Genomic DNA, 20632 nt, shown 5'->3' on the forward strand with positions numbered 1-20632 from the left:
TGGGACTGAGCGCAGAACTACATTTCCCAGCGGGCCTCGGACTCAGGGGTTTCTTTCCCTTGGCCGGGCCTCAGGCGTCGCGGCTGCGGCCAGCTCTGGTAAGGTGAGAAAGTTGGTGGAGGAGGATTCGTTGACGTTTTGCGGGCCAGGCTCCTTCGCTTTCTCCGGGACCTTGGTGGCGGCGGGCGGGACTGGGAACTCAGGGAGCCCCTCGCGCCGGGGCGGACGGCTCTGTGGGCGGGCCCGGGGCCGAGCCAGCGCGGTGAAGGGTGTGGTTCTGGCCAGGCCCTGCCTCTGGAGCTGCACCTCGCGCGGAGTGGAGTCTGCTAGGCTCCCGCGGAGCCCGCGGCCCCCCGCAGTTTACGAGCGGCGGACGGGTTTCCCTGTCAGTCCGGCGGATTCGAGTTGGGGTCTGCGGTTCGCCTCGTACCGTCACCCGCACGGTGACCCCGAACAGTCTTTAGTCTCCGCGTTCCCAGTTTCTTCAGCGCTGCGTCGTGGTCGTGAACGTCCAATGGGTGGTTTTGTTTGTTTGTTTGTCGCCCAGCGCGGGAATCTAGGCATTTCATCACCAGAACTCTGAGTGGGTTGAGCTACGGGGCACTTGGTGGATGCTACCGAGGTTCCCCAGGGCGTGTGCCAGTGAGGTCCCTGGCCGCGCAGGACTTCTCTTCCCTGGACTCGGGGCCTCCGTGAGCCCAAGCCGCGCTCAATCCAGCCCGGGGGGCGGGCAGGGGAGACACCTCTTTTGCCCGGGACGGGGTTAAACGCGGTGGGCAACAGGACAGGGAAGCACCTTTTAGTTTCAGGTACAAGACGACCGAAAAATGGGACAATAACACATTATAACTTAGAGACAGGAGTAGTGGCTGATTGTATTTGTGCAGCCTCCGGAGATCATTGAACGACTAGTCGATCGCTTGAAAGCTTGACTCAGTGCGTCCGTGTCCCTCATCTCAGTACCAGCTGGAGACCAGACAAGGGTTAGTTAGAGTCCAGCTTGCGCATCTGACGGGAGTTGGAGGAAGCATTTCTAAGCCTTGGTTCCTGCGCTTGAGACATCCTAAAGAAGGAATTTTCCGAGTGTGAAAAATTATATTAAGGGAGCGTGTTACTGATCTGTTGCTGCTTCAGTTATCCCAAAGGTTAGTGGCCTAAAACGATCAACATCGATGACTCACCCCACCGGTTCAGTAGGTCAGAGTTCGGAAGTGGCCTTTTGGGTGTGTCTAGCTGCGAGACTCAGGAGGAGGTGAAGATTCTTGGCTAGGAAGCTGCCCTGTAAAGGCTTAATTAGCACTTGGAGATCAGCTTCAAAGGTGGCTCACTCACGTTTCTGGCTCGTGGCTGTTTTTTGACAAGAGGCCGCAGTTCTTCCCTGGTGGGCATCCACGTGGGCTACTTGAACGTCCTCGAGACTGGTGGCTGACTTTCCTCAGAATGAAAGATCTAAGACAGATAAAGGCAGAAGCCACAATATCTTATATGGCCTAGCCACTTATTGCGTGTAGCAACATTTATTGGAAATACGGGTCAGCTCTATGTATTGTGAGAAGGCACGACTACCTGAGGGTTTAATTACCAGGCAGCAGAGATCATCAGGGACCATTCTGAAGGCTGGCCAGCTCAGAAGGGCTCTCATCTAGTTGATATTTTGATTTTCATAAAATCAATATGAATTTCACACCTCATATAAATGTAAAGCACTTGACATGGTAAACATAAAGGTCTTTTTCCTTTAGTTGTCCATGACCTGCAGTGATTTTTTTCAATTTGTCTTATGGGCAAGAGGTTTAAATTAGTGTTATTTTGTATTCAGAGCAACATCAGACCAATATGGATCAAGTTTAAATTATAAAAAAATATATAACCAATGCATTGCCTCTAAGCAGTTCATTTTATGGAAATTTTATTATTATTATTTTTTATAGTATTGAACAGCCCCCACCTCCAGTGGAATGGAATCCTTGGAACAAGAGGATGATTAATCTGGAAGCTCAACTGTGAATTCAATTACATATTGCCATAAATTATCTTACAAAGCAAAATTTCTGGATAATTTAGAATCTGTTCTTACCGGCCCATGTTGAATATTTTATCACTATTTATTATTTGATTTTTTTTGTTAGCTCTCAGCATTTTTCTTATCTTCCTATTCATCAAAGTATCTAAAAGTTTGATTTTATATAATAATTGATTATTCTTTCAGTATGTAGTAATTGACCAGAAATAATTGAAGCGGCTTGGTTTCTAGCCTTTATGTTCACAGTCTCAGTATTTGTCACTACCAGCAATAAACTTGGGCTTTGCTTCTAGATGCCTTTTATATTTTCTTGTCCCAGTGGTCCTAGCGATGGTCTAGTCTCAGGCCTCTATGTTCCAGCGCAGGATGCTTTTGGTATACTCTAACTTGACAGGGAGTGTTAGTGACCATAAGGAATGACTATATTTGTCTTATTGCTTTTCCGGGGGGGCAGAGGGAGACAGGTACAGCAGCTAACAATATTGACTTGATGCAGAGCGCAGCTGGAAAAGTGAGACTCTTATGGGAAGTTGACAGGGGACCTGCAATGGGCAAGTGTTGGTAGTGGCTCAGTTAAAAAGAGTATTCTGAGGAAGAAAAAAATAGCTCATTCACTCAGCAAGCAATAATGAGTATCTCCTAAGTTTTTAATACAGTATGCTGTTCAGGGAGCTCCAGGACTAGTAGAAAGAATTAGGTAAGCCAGTATTTATTTAGACCATGGGTCGGGAACCTTTTTGGCTGAGAGAGCCATGAACACCACATATTTTAAAATATAATTCTGTGAGAGCCATACAATGACCCATGTACCTTACGCATTATCCAGTAAAAATTTGGTGTTATCCCAGAGGACAGCTGTGATTGGCTCCAGCCACCCGTAACCATGAACATGAGTGGTAGGAAATGAATGGATTGTAATACATGAGAATGTTTTATATATATATATTTTGCTGTTTTTTTTTTTTTTTTGGTACTTTTCTGAAGTTGGAAACGGGGAGGCAGTCAGACAGACTCCACCCGGCATGCCCACCAGGGGGCGATGCTCTGCCCATCTGGGGCATTGCTCTGCTGCAACCAGAGCCATTCTAGCGCCTGAGGCAGAGGCCATAGAGCCATCCTCAGCGCCCAGTCCAACTTTGCTCCAATGGAACCTTGGCTGTGGGAAGGGAAGAGAGACAGAGAGGAAGGAGAGGGGGAGAAGTGGAGAAGCAGATGGGCGCTTCTCCTGTGTGCCCTGGCTGAGAATCGAACCCAGGACTCCTGCACGCCAGGCCAACGCTCTACCACTTAGCCAACCGGCCAGGGCAAGAATGTTTTATATTTTTAACGTTATTATTATTTTTTATTAAAGATTTGTCTGTGAGCCAGATGCAGCCATCAAAAGAGCCACATCTGACTCTTGAGCCATAGGTTCCCGACCCCTGATTTAGACTTTACTATGCTCTACCTTGTGCAAGGTTTTTTAATATCCATTGTTTCATCTGAATCCCTCAAAACATTCTTGGATGAGTTATTTTACATATAATGAAAGTGAGCTCATAAAATGTATGTGATTTGCCCGAAGTCTCACTGAGTGAGTGGCAGGGTAAGTTGGGAAATGAAGGTTTATGGATGACTGGTTTTGAGGTGCACGTAGGACAGAAGCCAGTAGTCCTACAGGCAGTTGAAAATGGTGTTCTGGTGCTTGAGAGAGAAGTCAGAGCTAAAGGCATAGTTTTGTAAGCCATTCCTACAAAGGTGGTAGAGGAGGCTGAAGGAGAGGACCATTACGAGGGAGCATATAACTGAAATAAAGTGGTGCAATGAGAGAATCCTGTCACCTTAGGAATGGTTAGAAAATGGAAATCATTTTGTAACATTCCAATCTTTAACTGAAAGAAAAATAACTTCTAATGTACTTTTTTTGTTGTGCTGAAAAACACAATTTGTTTTTAATATTTATTTTAGCTTTTCAAAATGTCCAACAAAGAATCCTGTGGAAACAGAACGCAGTCTGAGAGAAAAGATACCACCTTGTCACCCAGCTTTGATGAAGAAGTAAGAGTTTTGATTTACTAACTGAAAGATACCCTTTATTAAAGTTTATTTTTGTGTAATGCAAAAATACTCCTCTGTTTTAAAGTGACATGTGCAAGTATACTGCTCATTTGTTTTTCCCATTCTCTACTTGCATTATTTTATTTATTCCTCACAACTCTATCAGGTAAGTACTATTATTGTCCCAATTACACAATTTAAAACACTGAAGCTTAGAGAGGTAAGTAATTTGTCTAGGCATTTCTGACTTTAATTCTAAACTTCCATAGAATCCTCCTTTTCATAGAAGTAACTCACCATTAGACCATTTTCCATATCTCCTTTCTGCATTTACTCAGCATTGGATAGGATTACATGCTTGTCAATCAAAATGGGGAGGTACAAGCTGGGGCTAGAGAAAGCGTGCTTACCATGGTCCTTTTTCTGATACTTCAGAAGCACAGTATTTTAAGAAGTGTTTTGGTGGATGAAATTTAGGATAGCTAAATAATTGAGCTGATTGTTGTCTCTAGGAAGTGAGACTGTTATGTGGTTGACCTAACCAAAACAAACAAAATACCCTGCAGTCTATTTTATTATAAACTCTCTGACTAGTCTGCATAGAGCATAATTAGAATCAGGTAGTGTTTATGCTATATTATCATCTAAGATGAGAGACTACACATAAAAGTAGGTATTCACTGAAGAAATGATTTCTGTGGTAGCAGGTTAGTTCATAAAGCTTTTACATCACTTGAATGAAGTATTCTAGAGATCAGTTTTACTTCTGGTATTTGTTCCTTGCTTCTAACTTTCTGATCACTAATTTGGTCTCCCAGGTATAGTGATAATTGGAAAGGGGATCCTGGAGTGTGGCCTTGATTTATGTAACACTATTTGACATGAGTAATTGACATGCTGTTTAAAATTTCTCCTCCCATTCTTCACCTACTTGAACTAGACTTTGCCATCACTCCTTCAGATGTGCTCTCATTAAGGCCAGTAACAATTTCTATGTTGCTAAACCCACTGATCAGTTTTAAGACTTCATCTGACTTGACCAGTCAGCAACATTGACATAACTGATTTCACCTTCTCTTTGAAATATTTTCTTCATGTAGCTTTTGAGGCACCATACACTTCTGATTTTCTTTCTTACTGGTGAGTTCTTCACAGAGTTCTTTGCTGGTTCCTCATCACTTCTTAAATGATAACCTTTCAAGTGCCCAGCCTCAGTTTCCCCAGTTTGGTAAATTGCAATTCCATTCTTTCTGTAGCCTGGATGCAAAACTCTGGTCATCATCCTCTACCTGGGTCCAGTCTATCAGCAAACTCTGTCGGCTTTCTTTTAGTGATATAGTCAGAGTCTGACCTGACTACCTCTTCTACTGCTATTACTGTGGTCCAGGCAATCAACTTGCTTTCCTAGATTATTCCCATAGTTTTTAAATTAATCTTGCTTTCGCCTTTGTCTCCTTGTGTTCTTTTCTCAACATAACAGCCAGAGTGATCCTATTAAAATGTTAGTCAGATCACATTACCCCTTTACTCAAGACTTTCTGGTGATTTTCCACTTCAGAGTAAAAGCTGAAGTTCTTGCTGGGGCCAACAAAGTGCCCTGCTCTCTCCATCTCTTCTTCCTCTCATTCCCCTTTTGCTTTCTTCACTCCTTGACTTCCTTTCCATATTTAAAAAAGCCAGTCACATTTCTGCCTCCTCAGGGGCTTTGCTCTTGCTGCTGTTCCCTTTGAACCAAAAACACTTTCCTTAGATATTCACAGTTTGTTACATCCCTTCTTTAGGTCTATATTTTTTTTAATTGCAACTGCCTCAAGCCCCACCTCCCAGCATTTCCTGATTCTTTTCTCTGTTTTATTTTTTTTTATAGCATAGTGTGACACACTAAATATATTATTTATTTGTAAACTCCTACACTAGATTTTAACCTCCATGAGGGCAGGGACTTTTGTAATTTTTTCGTTAGCTTGTCCCCACTGTCTAGAATGTCTCTGGCACGTGGTAGGTACTCAAAATAAATTTTCCTGCATCTGTTGAATTCAGGACCCACTGAAGAATAATTGGATAGTGGATTTGCTTAGTAGAAAGATGGATTTTACGATGGCAGTGTCATCTCCCAGGGCCTTTACCCGAGCTGTCAGCTGGCCCTCTGCTGTAACACCTGTATCCATCTCCGCTCTAATTTGAGAGCACCTAGATCTTCTGATTTCTGGTTGAGTCTCCCTTCTAGTTGGGCTTCCATTCCTCATGCCAGTTTGTGTGCCTTTGAACATTGATTCCCTCTGAAATTTATTGTTAGTGTATAAGGCATGCTGATTTATAACAGTGATGAAATAATGCTGTCTTATACTGTGCTTTATTTTGTGCTTTTTTCCTCCTTTTTTCCAAATGGCATTCTTAGACAACACATAACAAAACCTCAGGATGCTATACTAGTTCGGCTTGCTCTGTAAGATGCGCTTCATCACAAAAGAGAAAACTGGTAAGTGTTTAGATACTACAACTCAGAATCATTTATATTAAAGTTTGAATGTACAATTAGAGGGTTTATGACATAAATTTCTCCACTGCTTTTTCATTACTTTTTTTCCTTTGTATTTTACTTACTATTTGATAGCCAGTGGAAAGAAAACCAGGTAGGTTGTTTTTTTCTTTCTTCTTACCCAAAAGCATTTATTAAGTTTCTTATTTCTTTGAGCTGAAAGACCCTGTTATGTGGGATTAGACATCATGGAGATAAATTTAGAATTTTAAAAGTGGTTCGTCATGTATGGTTATATTTATCTTTATAATTTCCTTTTGAGTTAGTCAAGGCAGATACAGTGTTTGCATTTTCGATTCAGAAATTGAGATCCATAAGTTTAACTGACTTGTCCGAGCACACAGAGTTGTGCAGTACATTCTCACTTAATGTCGACTATACCCTGATCCTCTCTTACTTTTCTTGTACCTAGCCCTGTGTCCCCTGAGTGCATAGAGAGACAGGGTTGTAGACTGGAGAGTAGACAGGTCTGATTTTAAATCATGGCCCTGCTACTGACCTGCTCTGTGACATTGAGGAAGATAATTTGCTCTGCTTGAGCCTTGGGTACTTTATCTGTAAAATGGAGATAATAGTTTCTGTCTCTCAAGATCATTATATTGATTAAGTTATTGTGTCAACCTATTCACTAACACATAGGTATGGGGGAAAAATTATTTCCCAGTCTCTTACCCTGTAACTACAGTACCATTGCATAACTTATATTTCTTAATGACACATTGTTTTCTTTCAGAAATCAGATCATGTAGACATTTTGAACTGTGATATAAAAAGAAGACAAGATCTGAAAAGGTAAATTCTCCCACTCCCCTTTTTTAGATACCTTTTTACTTTTTTGGCCTAGAATTACATGACTAAATATTCAGACTTGCAAAATCCTTTTCTTACTTCGATTACTACTGTTTTGTGTTTTAAATGCAATCATTCTAGCTATGTCGCAGATTCTAGTTTTTGAATTTTTTTTTTTTTTTTTAGTGAGCAAGCAAGAGAGAGGGACAGATAGGGACAGACAGACAGACAGAAAGGGAGAGAAATGAGAAGCATCAATTCTTCCTTGCAGCACCTTAGTTGTTCATTGATTGCTTTCTCCTGTGTGCCTTGCCTGGGGGGCTCCAGCCGAACCTTTGACCCCTTGCTCAAGCCAGCGACCTTGGGCTTCAATCTAGCAATCTTTGGGCTCAAGTCAGTGATCATGGCGTCATATCTATGATACCATGCTCAAGCTGGTGACCCCACACTCAAGCTGGCAACCTCAAGGTCTTGAACATGATATACTATTAGGTGCCAGTCAAGGTCCTCTTAAAATTTAAAGTTTTGTGTTGGAATTATCACTTCATAAGTTATATGAGTGTCTAACCACTATGTTGTAAACCTGAAACTAATATAATATTATATGTCAACTAAAATTTAAAAATTAAAAGATTTTTTAAAAACAGGGATAATTAAAAAATGTAAAGTTTTCTTCTATTGTTACTTATTAACAGCTGATGATAGACAGTCTTTTTAGTAGGAATAAATAGCAAAGAAATAAAACTAGATGAAGATGCAGGTGAAAGTCCTATAAAAATTCTGAGATGTTTACAGTTTGCTCTTGCATAATTATTTGAGAGGTAATTTAATTACTATCTCTTTCTCCTCTGCTGGACTGTAACCTACTTGGGGGTAAGGACTCTATCTGATGTACTTTCCACTGCCTATCCAGTGCCTACTAGAGTGATGGGCACTCAGGAAGCACTCTAGGATTTATTATAAGTTAATGGATTATGTTATGGTGAAAAACCTTTCCCTTTCTTTCTGACTACAAACTAATATCAACTTTTATTAAGCAGTAGAATATTATTATCACCCTTAGCTATTGCTGCTTCTAACATTATAGCACATTTCTTTCTGGCTTTTTTACCATGTTTATTTAAATTGTTGATGCCACATTATATATACAGATGTGTGCCCTGCTTATTTTATGCTTAATATTATATCAATGTTTTATATCACTGAAAACTTTTCATAAAGATCATTTAAAAATGACTATATTTTCATATTTGATAGAATGACATGTTTCTTAGTCATTTATAAAACTTTAATATTTGCCTTGAACTTGAATTTTTGCTATTATAAATCCTAAGTTGAATATTTTTTTGGTTTATTTCATGTTTTTTTTCACCTTGATACTAATTTCTAAAATGAGGATTACTGAAAAGTCAAAGAATCATGGACATTTTTAGAATTCTTAACCATGTTTTCAGATTCCATTTTGGAAGTGTAATTGTTTTGCAGCATACAAGAGAGAATTCGCTTTCTAACCCTTTGCCAGTATATAATGTTATTTTAAAGTCTTTGCTAATTTGACACAAGAAAATGGTATGTTGTTGTAATTAGCATGCCTATAATTACCATGGAAGTCAATTCTTTTCCCAAATGTTTATTAGCCTTTCCCTCTTTCTTTTTCACTAATTTTCTGTTTATGGGGTATTCTAGAATCTTTGAACTTTTTGATGAGCTTTTTGTCTACTAAGGCTGATAAGCTGTCATATATACATAGCAAATTCCATTTCTCAATTCTTTGAATTTTGTTGATTAATTTTTAATGTGTTAAAGTTTGAAAGGAAATATCATTTACATTTATTATATTCCCTTGTAATTTTTCTCGTAGGTTTTCAGTTTAGGAATTTCTCTATTAAGAAATTAGATAAATACTGGCTTTTTTCCCCTATGGATTTTAAATGTTTGATATGAAGTGTAGCAATGATGATAATAATTATTTTGCACCTAAGTGTTTAATCTGTTTGGAATTTATGTTGTCTGGGTATGTTCTTAAATTTGTTGTCCGGTATTCTATAACGCTGTAAATTTGTTTTTTTATTCCCAAATAGCAAACCAATTATCCCAACACCATTTGTTGAGTAATCCTTTTCATTTCATTCTTAATGTAGTCATTTTACTTTTTGTGAAGTTTGTGTCAGGCTAGTTCTATAATTTCTTAACCAAAATGATACAATGCAAATTATGTATAATCATAGTTTTAATGTAACCTCAGTTTCTGTGCTGCTTTACAGGCCACATGTAGACACTGACACTCCAAGTAAGAGACTAAAAGTCAATTCGTCATCCCAAGGACCTGGTAAACTCCAAGAAGGATCATATTCAAATGATAATCAAATTATTTCACAAAGTCCTTCAAATGGAACGAAAAAAGATATAAGTAAATGTGTAGATTTTAAAGTTAAAGATATTAAATTGACAAATGTTAGATGTAACCTTTACCATGGAATTAAAAACCTCAGTAATCCTAAAATTGCCAAAGATGTCACACCTAAAGCTGAATGCCAGTCACATGAAAAAACATGGCCCCGTGTACTTGCTCATAGGGAGAAGATAAAAGAGCTCAAGAAAGAAAGGCATAATAGACCAAGAGACAGTTATGAAAAATGTGGTTTGGAAAAATGCAAGAGAATCCAATTTTCTCAGGATTATAATTACAACAAGATAATTAAGGAACCCCTCGAATCCAGAAGAATGAAGATCAGTTTCAAAATTCCAGTAAAATCCCATGATACCCACCAGAAACCTGTAGAAAAAAATGTTTTCCTTTTAGAATCCAACAAATCAAGGACTAAGCAGAAGAAAAAAGGACACCTGGAAAACTGTCAGGTTTCATTAAATTTGATGAAGCACAAAAGCAAACATTTGCCTTCAGATTCCACTTATAAAAAGAATGTTCATGAATGGAAGGGAAAATATCATCATGAGCATCAAGAAAGTAATGATTCAGGTTCTAGTGACAACCTAACCCAGGTAAGGTAGTGCAGAACAGAGAATGTAGGTTTTAGCAGAGCAATATTGGTTCCATTACTGATAATGATCACGGAGGGCTGGTTCAAATTTAGTCAGAAAGATATGTCCTGATTCCTTTATTTGACCACTTTAATTCCAGCTTCCTTAGGAAGATGCCCTGGCAAGTATCTATAATATGTCAAGGATCCATAATAGGAGAGAATGGATAAAAATGTAGAAAGATGCAGTTGCAGACAGTCCTTTGAAAAAAAAGCTTTATGCCAGTCTCTTAGGCTCTTCTTTAACCCCGGGTACTATAGAACGCCCAGGGGTTAGTATTCTGAATAGCTTTTTGAGTGCCACTGTGTGCCAGCCATGTCAATAAAGGAAGGGACACGGTCTCTGTAATCAGATGCTTATACATGTGAGGAGACACACACGATCACCTAAGTCTGTAAGTACTTATCACTTAATGTGGGAATTCACAGCAGGGGATTGACATGGCCTTGGCACACCATAGGGGGAATTGGTTAAGACAGGTTGACCAGAGGAGGTAACATTTAAACTGAGAACTGAAGAATGACTAGGAATTACTTAGGTGAAGATGAGGTGACCTGGGATGGGAGAAGCAGGGATGTTCCAGAAAAAGGGAGCTAACTATGTGCAGAGATTCAGGCTAGAAAGCTTGGCACATCTGTTTTACTTCTAAATGTTGAAATAAGTTGGCATTTGTAGACTAATTTGAGAACCTATTCTCTAGCTTTTCCCCTATGACAAAATTGTTTACCTTTAAGAGAACTTCTGGAACTTAAGAACTTCAGAAATTCTGAAATTTCGAGACTGCTTGTAAACAGGAGTGGTTGAGTCTAACTGCTTTTAGGTATCAGGATTATAGATTGCAATAGTAAAAAACTTACTATGGAAAGTGGAAACATTATAACTAGTGAGGCCAAAAGAGTTTGAGAGACAGAACATTTCAGTGAACTTGAAAGGTGCCAAAGAGGGAAAGATTTCAGTTTGTTCTTTTTATTGCTTTTTTTTTTGTATTTTTCTGAAGCTGGAAATGGGGAGAGACAGTCAGACAGACTCCTGCATGCGCCCTACCGGGATCCACCCGGCACGCCCACTAGGGGCGATGCTCTGCCCACCAGGGGGCGATGCTCTGCCCATCCGGGGGGTCGCTCTGTTGCGACCAGAGCCACTCTAGCGCCTGGGGCAGAGGCCAACGAGCCATCCCCAGCGCCCGGGCCATCTTTGCTCCAATGGAGCCTTGGCTGCGGGAGGGGAAGAGAGAGACAGAGAGGAAGGAGAGGGGGAGGGGTGGAGAAGCAAATGGGCGCTTCTCCTGTGTGCCCTGGCCGGGAATCGAACCCGGGACTTCTGCACGCCAGGCCGACGCTCTACCACTGAGCCAACCGGCCAAGGCCTTTTTATTGCTTTTTCTTTTTTTTTTTTTTTTTACAGAGGCAGAGATAGACAGGGACAGACAGACAGGAACAGAGAGAGATGAGAAGCATCAATCATCAGTTTCTCGTTGCGCATTGCGACTTCTTAGTTGTTCATTGATTGCTTTCTCACATGTGCCTTGACCGTGGGCCTTCAGCAGACCGAGTAACCCCTTGCTGGAGCCAGCGACCTTGGGTCCAAGCTGGCGAGCTCTTTGCTCAAGCCAGATGAGCCCGCGCGCGACCTCGGAGTCTCGAACCTGGGTACTTCCGCATCCCAGTCCGATGCTCTATCCACTGCGCCACCGCCTGGTCAGGCCTTTTTATTGCTTTTTAAAAATTACTTTTTATTTTCAATTACAGTTGACATGAATTATTATATTAGTTTCAGATGTACACTTCAGTGATTAGACATTACATAACATCAAGTGATCATCCCAATAAATCTCGCACCCATCTGACACCATACATAGTTATTAGAATAATATTGACTGTATTCCTTGTGCTGTACTCTACATCCCCATGACTGTTCTGTAATTACAGATTTGTACTTCTTAATCCCTCACCTTTTTTCACTTACCCCCCAACTCTTCTCTCATCTGACAACTGTCAAAACATTCTCTATCTATGAGTCTGTTTCTGTTCTGCTAATTTATTATTTTGTTTTTTAGATTCAATTTATTTTTAAAGATTTTATTTATTCATTTTAGAAAGGAAAGAGAAGAGTGAGACAGAGAGAGAGAAGGGGGGTGGAGCAGGAAGCATCAACTCCCATATGTGCCTTGACCAGACAAGTGCAGGGTTTTGAACCGGCCACCTCAGTGTTCCAGGTTGACGCTTTATCCACTGCGCCACCACAGGTCAGGCCCCTAGATTCAATTATTGATAGATATGTATTTATTGCTGTTTTATTGCTCATTTTTTTTTATCTTTCAACAAAACCCTTTAACATTTCATGTAATTCTACCTTTTTTTTTTTTTGTATTTTTTCTGAAGCTGGAAATGGGGAGAGACAGTCAGACAGACTCCCACATGCGCCCGACCGGGATCCACCCGGCACGCCCACCAGGGGCGATGCTCTGCCCACCAGGGGGCGTCGCTCTGTCACGACCAGAGCCACTCTAGCGCCTGGGGCAGAGGCCAAGGAGCCATCCCAAGCGCCCCGGCCATCTTTGCTCCAATGGAGCCTCGCTGCAGTAGGGGAAGAGAGAGACAGAGAGGAAGGAGAGGGGGAGGGGTGGAGAAGCAGATGGGCGCTTCTCCTGTGTGCCCTGGCCGGGAATCGAACCCGGGACTTCTGCACGCCAGGCCGACGCTCTACCACTGAGCCAACTGGCCAGGGCTGTAATTCTGCTTTGGTGATGATGAACTCTTTCAGCTTTTTCTTGTCTTGGAAGCTCTGTATTTGTATTTATTTTGATTCTAAATGATGGTGTTGCTGGGTAGAGTAATCTTAGTTACAGGTCCTTGCTTTTAATCACTTTGAATATTTCTTGTGAATCCCTGTGGCCTGCAAAGTTTCTGTTGGGAAATCAGCTGATGTCCTGGTTGGGTAGCTCAGTTGCTTAGAACATTTTCTGGGTACACCAAAGTTGCAGGTTCCATCCCCAGTCAGGGCACGTATGAGGACCAGCCTGTGAATGCATAAATAAGTGGAACAACAAATCGATGTTTCTCTCTTTCTCTGTCTCTCTCTCCCCCTTTCCCTCTTTTCTCTCTAAAATCAATAAATTAAAAAAAAAAGAACAAGAGAGGAATCAGTAGACAGTCTTATGGGGACTTCCTTGTAGGTAACTATGCTTTTCTCTTGCTGCTGTTAAGATTCTTTCTTCATCTTTAAACATTTGTATTTTAATCATGATGTGTCTTGGTGTGGGCCTCTTTGGATTTATCTTTGGGACTCTGAGCTTCCTGGACTTGTATATATCTATTTCCTTCACCAGGTTAGGGAAGTTTTCAGCCATTATTTTTTAAATGGATTTTCAGTTTCTTGCTCTCTTATCTCCTTCTAGCACTCCTATGATGGTACACTTGAAGTTGTCCCAGAGCAGGGTCCCGTTCACTGTCCCTCAGACCGTTGGAGGGCCGGACTATAAAAAAAACTATGAACAAATCCCTATGCATACTGCACATATCTTATTTTAAAGTAAAAAAAACAAAACAGGAACAAATACAATATTTAAAATAAAGAACAAGTAAATTTAAATCAACAAACTGACCAGTATTTCAATGGGAACTATGCTCCTCTCACTGACCACCAATGAAAGAGATGCCCCTTCCAGAAGTGCGGCGGGGGCCGGATAAATGGCCTTAGGGGGCCGCATACGATCCGTAGGTCTGTAGTTTGGGGACCCCTGTCCTAGAGGCTCCTGACACTATCCTCAATTTTGAACTCTTTTCTTTTTGCTGTTCTGATTGGGTGTTTTTTGCTTCCTTATATTCCAAATTGCTGATTTGATTCTTGGCTTCATCTAGTCTACCTTTTAAAAAAATATATTTTATTTACTGATTTTTAGAGAGAAAAAGAGTGAAGGAGCAGGAAACATCAACTCATAGTAGTTGCTTCTTGTATGTGCCTTGACCAGGCAAGTCCAAGTTTCAAACTGGTGACTTCAGCGTTCCAGGTTGATGCTTTATCCACTGTGTCACCACAGGCCAGGCACTAATCTATTCCTTATTCCCTATAAATCATTCTCCATTTCAGTTAGTGTATCCTTCATTTCACACTGGTCCTTTTTTATACTGTTGAGGTTCTCACTAGTTCAATCAGCATCCTTATAACCAGTGTTTTGAACTCTTCATCTAGTAGATTGCCTGTTTCCATTTTGTTTAGGTCTTTTTCTGGAGTTCTGCTCTGCCCTTTCATTTGGGACATGTTTCTTTGTCTCCTTATTTGGGCAGTCTTCTGTGTTTGTTCCTGTGTATTCGGTAGAGCTGTTACATCTCCTGGTCTTGGTAGAGTGGCACAATGTAGTAGGTGTCCTATAAGGTCCAGTGGCACAGCCTCCCCATTCACCTGAGCTGGGCATTACAGGTTGCACCCCCTCACGTGGCTGTGCATACCCTCCTTGGTTGCTGTTGGCATGGAAGGAGGAGAATTTATCCCTAAGGCCAATCAGTGGCAGGACTGGCTGCAACCACTGATCTCTGACCATCGTGGAGGACCAGCTGTGCTGGGGCCTACTCCACAGTTTAGGAATTATTTCAGCAGAGCTCTGGTACCTGCTGTGTCCACCCCTTGAGGGAGCTGCTGTGGAGGTGGTTGGCTGGTGCTTTGACGTGGTCTGAAGCTGTCCACTTCACTGGCTCGGGGGCCTCCCAGGGATGCAGGGCAGAGTCAGCCACCACCTGTGTTCTGCCCAGGGCCACCCCGCATGAGCTACAGATGCCAAGCTGTGAACCAAGGCCAGCTGCTGCTAGTGCCAGGCCTGGGGCCACATTTGTTGTTCCCCTGTGCTGCACATTTAAGGTACAGTATGAGAAAGCTTTCAGTGCTTCTTATAATTAGTTTTGGTCTCTGTAAAATTACTGTATAAACCAAAAGAAGTATGTAGCATGAATATTAAGTTGTATGGGAAGAAATTTTTGCATGATTACTTTCAAGTTATTAGAATTAAAGTTCTTTATAAACATTTTTTGATAACAGCCTTATCTGACTTAAAGTCATTTAGATTCAGGAGCAGCAAGCATATATTGCTCTTTCTTGAGTATATTATCTTCAGCATATGGTTGAGAATTGTCTTAATATTATGTTAGCTGTTTTATTTTCCTCACAAGTTTTCAATAGATAATTATTTTCCTCATATGATTGTACTTTACAAGGAGATAATTGTATTTTCTGGATTTAGTAATCCAGCTATTTAGTAATCTTGTTGTGATTTCCTAAGTGAAAATAACTTTTGTTGCCTAGGTTTTATAGTCCTTTGTTACAGGCCTCTCTCAGGTTGCACCCTCCCCCAGCATTGCAAATTAATGACATAGAAATAATAGTTTTTATGCCACTTTTATAAACCTCGTATTAACAAGTCTGTGGAGTAGAAATTCATCAGTTTTTCAGTCATTAATTAAAAGTATCTATTATATATCAGGTCCATTTCTAGGTTTTAGGGATTTAGAGATGAATAAGATGATCTTTACCCTCAAGAAGTTGCCAGAGAGGCAGATTAGTAAGCAAATAAAATTGCAATACAGTAAAGTAAATATTAGAGCTCTAGGAGTTGGGTTGGTGTTGTTACCAATTTAGGGGTAACTTAAGGAAGGGCTCACTAAGGTGGAGATTCTTTGGCTTGGTATTGAAGACATATAGAGCCAGGATTAGAAGTGCTGCCCTGCCAGGGTATAGGTCCAGTGCATATAATGGCACAGGGCTGTAGAATTTCATGGCAAGAGTGTGCATGTACATGGATGGACTCTTCAGTTGTGATGTGTAGAGCCTCTGTTGGAGAGGAAATCAGGTCCAGACAATGGAATATTTTGTATCCCATGAGAAAAATTTTTATCTTCTATCCTGCAGGTGGTACAGAGCCACTGAGAAATAATGAAGGAAGTAGTATAGTCAGATTTTTAGTTTAGAATCGCTCAAATGGATAAAACCTTTATTACCCTCAATATTGCTATCCTCTTTAGTCATCTTTGGTCATCCTCAGACTTTATCCCAATTCATGTAGTTAATAAAGCATGGTAGGGGAAGGCAGACAGTTAAATGCCCACTAAGACTTTCTTTTTAATGGAGAAGAAGTTTTTAGGGACACTTGACACAAACATTTCTGGATTTTTAGGTAACAGAAAACTTACTGAAGTCATTGGACATGGCCTGTAGTCTAAGAGAGTGAAGGGTAGGTATGACCTAAGTAACAGAATGAAAAAACTTTGAATGTTAAGAGTTTCAGGAAGTTGGCCTGACCTGTGGTGGTGCAGTGGATAAAGCGTCAACCTGGAATGCTGAGGTTGCCAGTTCAAAACCCTGGGCTTGCCTGGTCAAGGCACATATGGGAGTTGATGCTTTCTGCTCCTCCCTCTCTCTTCTCCTCTCTCTCTCTTTCTTTCTACTCTCTCTCTCTCTAAAAATAAATAAATAAAAAAAATATAAAAAAACAAGTTTCAGAAAGTTCTGATAATAATCTGTAGCTTGCTTGGCACTCCTTAGTTGAAGAGAACCTTAAAGATCTAGTGACATTTAATGTTAGGTGGAGAAGGGAAAATTTTTCATTTTTTTCTTCTTTTCCAAGTGAGAGGAGGGGAGATACAGAGACAGACTTCTGTATGCCCCTTGACTGGGATCCACCTGGCAATCCCCACTGGGGTTGATGCTCTGCCCATCTGGGACTGTGCTCACAACTGAGCTATTTTTAGTGCCTGAGGCAGAGGCTCCATGGAGCTATCTTCAACATCAGGGCTGATGTATTTGAACTAGTTGAGCCATGGCTGTGGAAGGGGAAAAGAGCGAGAGAGAGAGAGAGAGAGAAAAGGAGGAGGAGAAAGCGGAGGGGTGGAGAAGCAGATGGTCACTTCTCCTGTGTGCTGTGACCAGGTATCAAACTTGGGACATCCACACTCCAGGCCAACGCTCTACCACTGAGCAAACTGGCCAGGGCCAAGAAGGGGTTATAAAATTCAGAATGATGGAGTAGTAAAGCCATAAAGGGCCTATTTGTGCTATATATATTTTGTTAAATCATGTGAAGATTGATGTTGGGAATTAGGGTAGAAACTGAATTCCCAGTAAGGCAACATGTATTTTATACCCTATATAGCTTCCTGGAAAATATGTGGGAATTTGGTGTTATCTTGGAGATTTTTTACAAGATGTTTTGGTTCAGTAGTGGCTTTTGCAGAGTTCCCTGTTACCTGTACATGGAGTTAGGTAGGTCATCCATTCAGCAAAAATACCAGTGAAAAATTGAAATTAGTAGAGAAAATTTTAAGCTCTGCTAGAAGACAATAAAACCCAAACCACCAGGCCCTGGCCAGTTGGCTCAGTGATAGAGTGCTGGCTTAGTGTGTGGGAGTCCTGGGTTCGATTCCTGGCCAGGGCACACAGGTGAAGTGCCCATCTGCTTCTCCACCCTTCCCCCTCTCCTTTCTATCTTTCTCTTCCTCTTCCACAGCCAAGGCTCTATTGGAGCAAGAAGTTGGCCCTGGTGCTGAGGCTGGCTCCATGGCCTCCGCCTCAGGTGCTAGAATGGCTCTGGTTGCAACAGAGCAATGCCCCAAATGGGCAGAGCATCGCCTCTTGGTGGGCATGCCAGGTGGATCCTGGTCGGACACATGCGGGAATCTGTCTGTCTGCCTTCTGTCTGTCCCCACTTCTCACTTCGGAAAAATACAAAAAACAAAACAAAACAAAAAACCCAAACCAGCCTGACCAGGCGATGGCGCAGTGGATAGAGCGTAGGACTGGGATGCAGAGGACCTAGGTTCGAGACCCCAAGGTCACCAGCATGAGCGCAGGCTCATCTGGTTTGAGCAAAAGCCCACCAGTGTGAACCTAAGGTCGCTGGCTCTAGCAAGGGGTTACTTGGTCTGCTGAAGGCCTGTGGTCAAGGCACATATGAGAAAGCAATCAATGAACAACTAAGGTGTTGGAACGCACAATGAAAAACTAGTGATTGATGCTTCTCATCTCTCTCTGTTCCTGTCTCTGTCACTGTCTATCCCTTTCTCTGACTCACTCTCTGTCTCTGTAAAAAAAAACACAGAAAACAACAACAACAAAAAACAAACCATTGGTTTCCTACCCATATGCAGTATAACTTTAATTTTTAGCCTTTCCCCCTCAGTTATCATCTTCAAGGTTCTTTTTGTTGTTACGTTATGTTATGTTATGTCACTTTTAGAAATGGCTCTGTTCTTTCTGAATAAAAATTTTCCACCACTGAAGACCAGCTTGTTTACCTTTGCCATGGTTCTTTCTATTTCTTAGGGTGGCATGTAGTTTCATTCTGAGAACATGAATATTTTTAGTAATGTATTTATGAGTGAGTAACCCTAAACTATTTCTACTATGTTTTGTGACTTGATAGAATGAGGCTTTTCTAGTCAAGGAATAATTTCTCATCTGAGGGCAGTTTCATCTCTTTGGGGCACTTGGCATAGATTTGATAGAAACATTTTTGATCGTCAAGATTGGGAGGGCATAGTACTACTAGTGCATAGAGGCCAGAGACACCGCTAAACGTCCTGCAATGCACACAACACCCCCACAAAAAGAATTATATGACCCCAATATCAATAGTGCCAACGTTGAAAAACCCCACTATAGGTATATAATTTATTCTAAACTAATAAAATTACTTTTCATTTCAGAGTTTTGAAGCACGATGTTCTGTCTCATATGAAAGTATTCAAGATACAGATCAAGAGGTTAATGATATACTTACTTTGAATATTTCTGATGAAATTAAGTCAAACAGTTCCTATTTTAATAAAAAAGTGACTCTAAAAACCTTGGTAATATGAAAATAACATTGATATCTATATTTAAATCAATATGTAAGTTTTCATGAAGTCACAAAAAATATTAGAAAAAGTATTTTCATTTACTTGATCACTTTTTTGCCTTTGTGTCTAATAAGCTTGACTCTGTTTTGAATAAAGAGCATACGCAAGGTAGTTGAATAATTTGCTTGCCTAAAGTTACAGAAATATATAGAGAAGAGCTATTTAAAAACCCTGTATATGTTTTTAAGTCTGCATTCTTTTTTTTTTTTTTTTTAATCTTTCTTGAAGCTGGAAACGGGGAGAGACAGTCAGACAGACTCCCGCATGTGCCCAACCGGGATTCACCCGGCATGCCCACCAGGGGCGAAGCTCTGCCCACCAGGGGGCGATGCTCTGCCCCTCCGGGGCGTCGCTCTGCTGCGACCAGAGCCACTCTAGCGCCTGGGGCAGAGGCCAAGGAGCCATCCCCAGCGCCTGGGCCATCTTTGCTCTAATGGAGCCTTGGCTGTGGGAGGGGAAGAGAGAGACAGAGAGGAAGGAGGGGGTGGGGGTGGAGAAGCAAATGGGCGCTTCTCCTATGTGCCCTGGCCGGGAATCGAACCCGGGTCCCCTGCACGCCAGGCTGACGCTCTACTGCTGAACCAACCGGCCAGGGCAAGTCTGCATTCTTAAACACATGCTGCCTTCATATTTTTGGAAATGTTTTTCTTTCCACAAATCATCTCATCTTAAGTGAATTAAGAATTAATTGCTTTCTTTTTATTAATCTGCAGATAAATATTCAAAATATTTTACAGTTGTGTCTTTTGCAATTTAGATGCAGATAGTAGAAGAGCTCCATGCTGCGCGTATGGGGAAAAGTGTGGATTTGCCTCTGGTTCCTCCTCCTGGAGACTTAGCAAGTATGGAGATTGACTTGGTGGAAGATGACTTGCATTCCTCTGCTGGTATAATCTTTAAGGATGATATTTATAGTCTCCTATACTTCTTGAGAAAGAATGTGCCAGCATTCAATTACTATAATGTTAAAATGTGCTCATTTGAAATAATAAAGTGGAATATATTTCTTTTAGCTATAGAAATGAGTCTAATATTTGTCTTATCATCATTTCTTTTTATATATCTATTATTAGGCAGACATATTTTCTCTTTCTCATTTTGCTAAGGGACAGTAATCAGAGTTATGAGTTGTCTTTTATTCCTGCTGTTTTTTATTTTTTCTTTTGTGACAGAGACAGAGAGCGAGACAGGGACAGACAGACAGGAAGGAAGAGAGATGAGAAGCATCAGTTCTTTGCTGCGACACCTTAGTTTCTCATTGATTGCTTTGCTTTCTCATATGTGCCTTGACCGGGGGGGGGGGGGGGGTTACAGCAG

The 20632-nt window shown here is 41.1% G+C and overlaps 1 protein-coding gene across 8 annotated transcripts in view; it reads left to right on the forward strand.

Moving 5' to 3' along the window:
• The window catches only part of SWT1 (SWT1 RNA endoribonuclease homolog), a 79243-nt gene that overhangs the window by 391 nt on the left and 58220 nt on the right, over positions 1 to 20632 (forward strand). For 2 of the 8 annotated variants that reach the window (XM_066261338.1, XM_066261331.1), the window contains exons 2-7: positions 3971 to 4060; positions 6459 to 6539; positions 7333 to 7391; positions 9653 to 10391; positions 19121 to 19177; positions 20073 to 20202. In XM_066261338.1, the coding sequence (XP_066117435.1) occupies positions 3971 to 4060; positions 6459 to 6539; positions 7333 to 7391; positions 9653 to 10391; positions 19121 to 19177; positions 20073 to 20202 (1156 nt within the window). Of the gene's footprint in view, positions 1 to 49; positions 104 to 152; positions 1146 to 3970; positions 4061 to 6458; positions 6540 to 7332; positions 7392 to 9652; positions 10392 to 19120; positions 19178 to 20072; positions 20203 to 20632 lie in introns of those variants that run through there. The other 6 variants (XM_066261335.1, XM_066261336.1, XM_066261334.1 and 3 more) reach the window with 6 other exon arrangements.

The sequence above is a fragment of the Saccopteryx bilineata genome, chromosome 2 (assembly GCF_036850765.1).
Source record: "Saccopteryx bilineata isolate mSacBil1 chromosome 2, mSacBil1_pri_phased_curated, whole genome shotgun sequence".
Lineage (NCBI taxonomy): Eukaryota > Metazoa > Chordata > Mammalia > Chiroptera > Emballonuridae > Saccopteryx > Saccopteryx bilineata.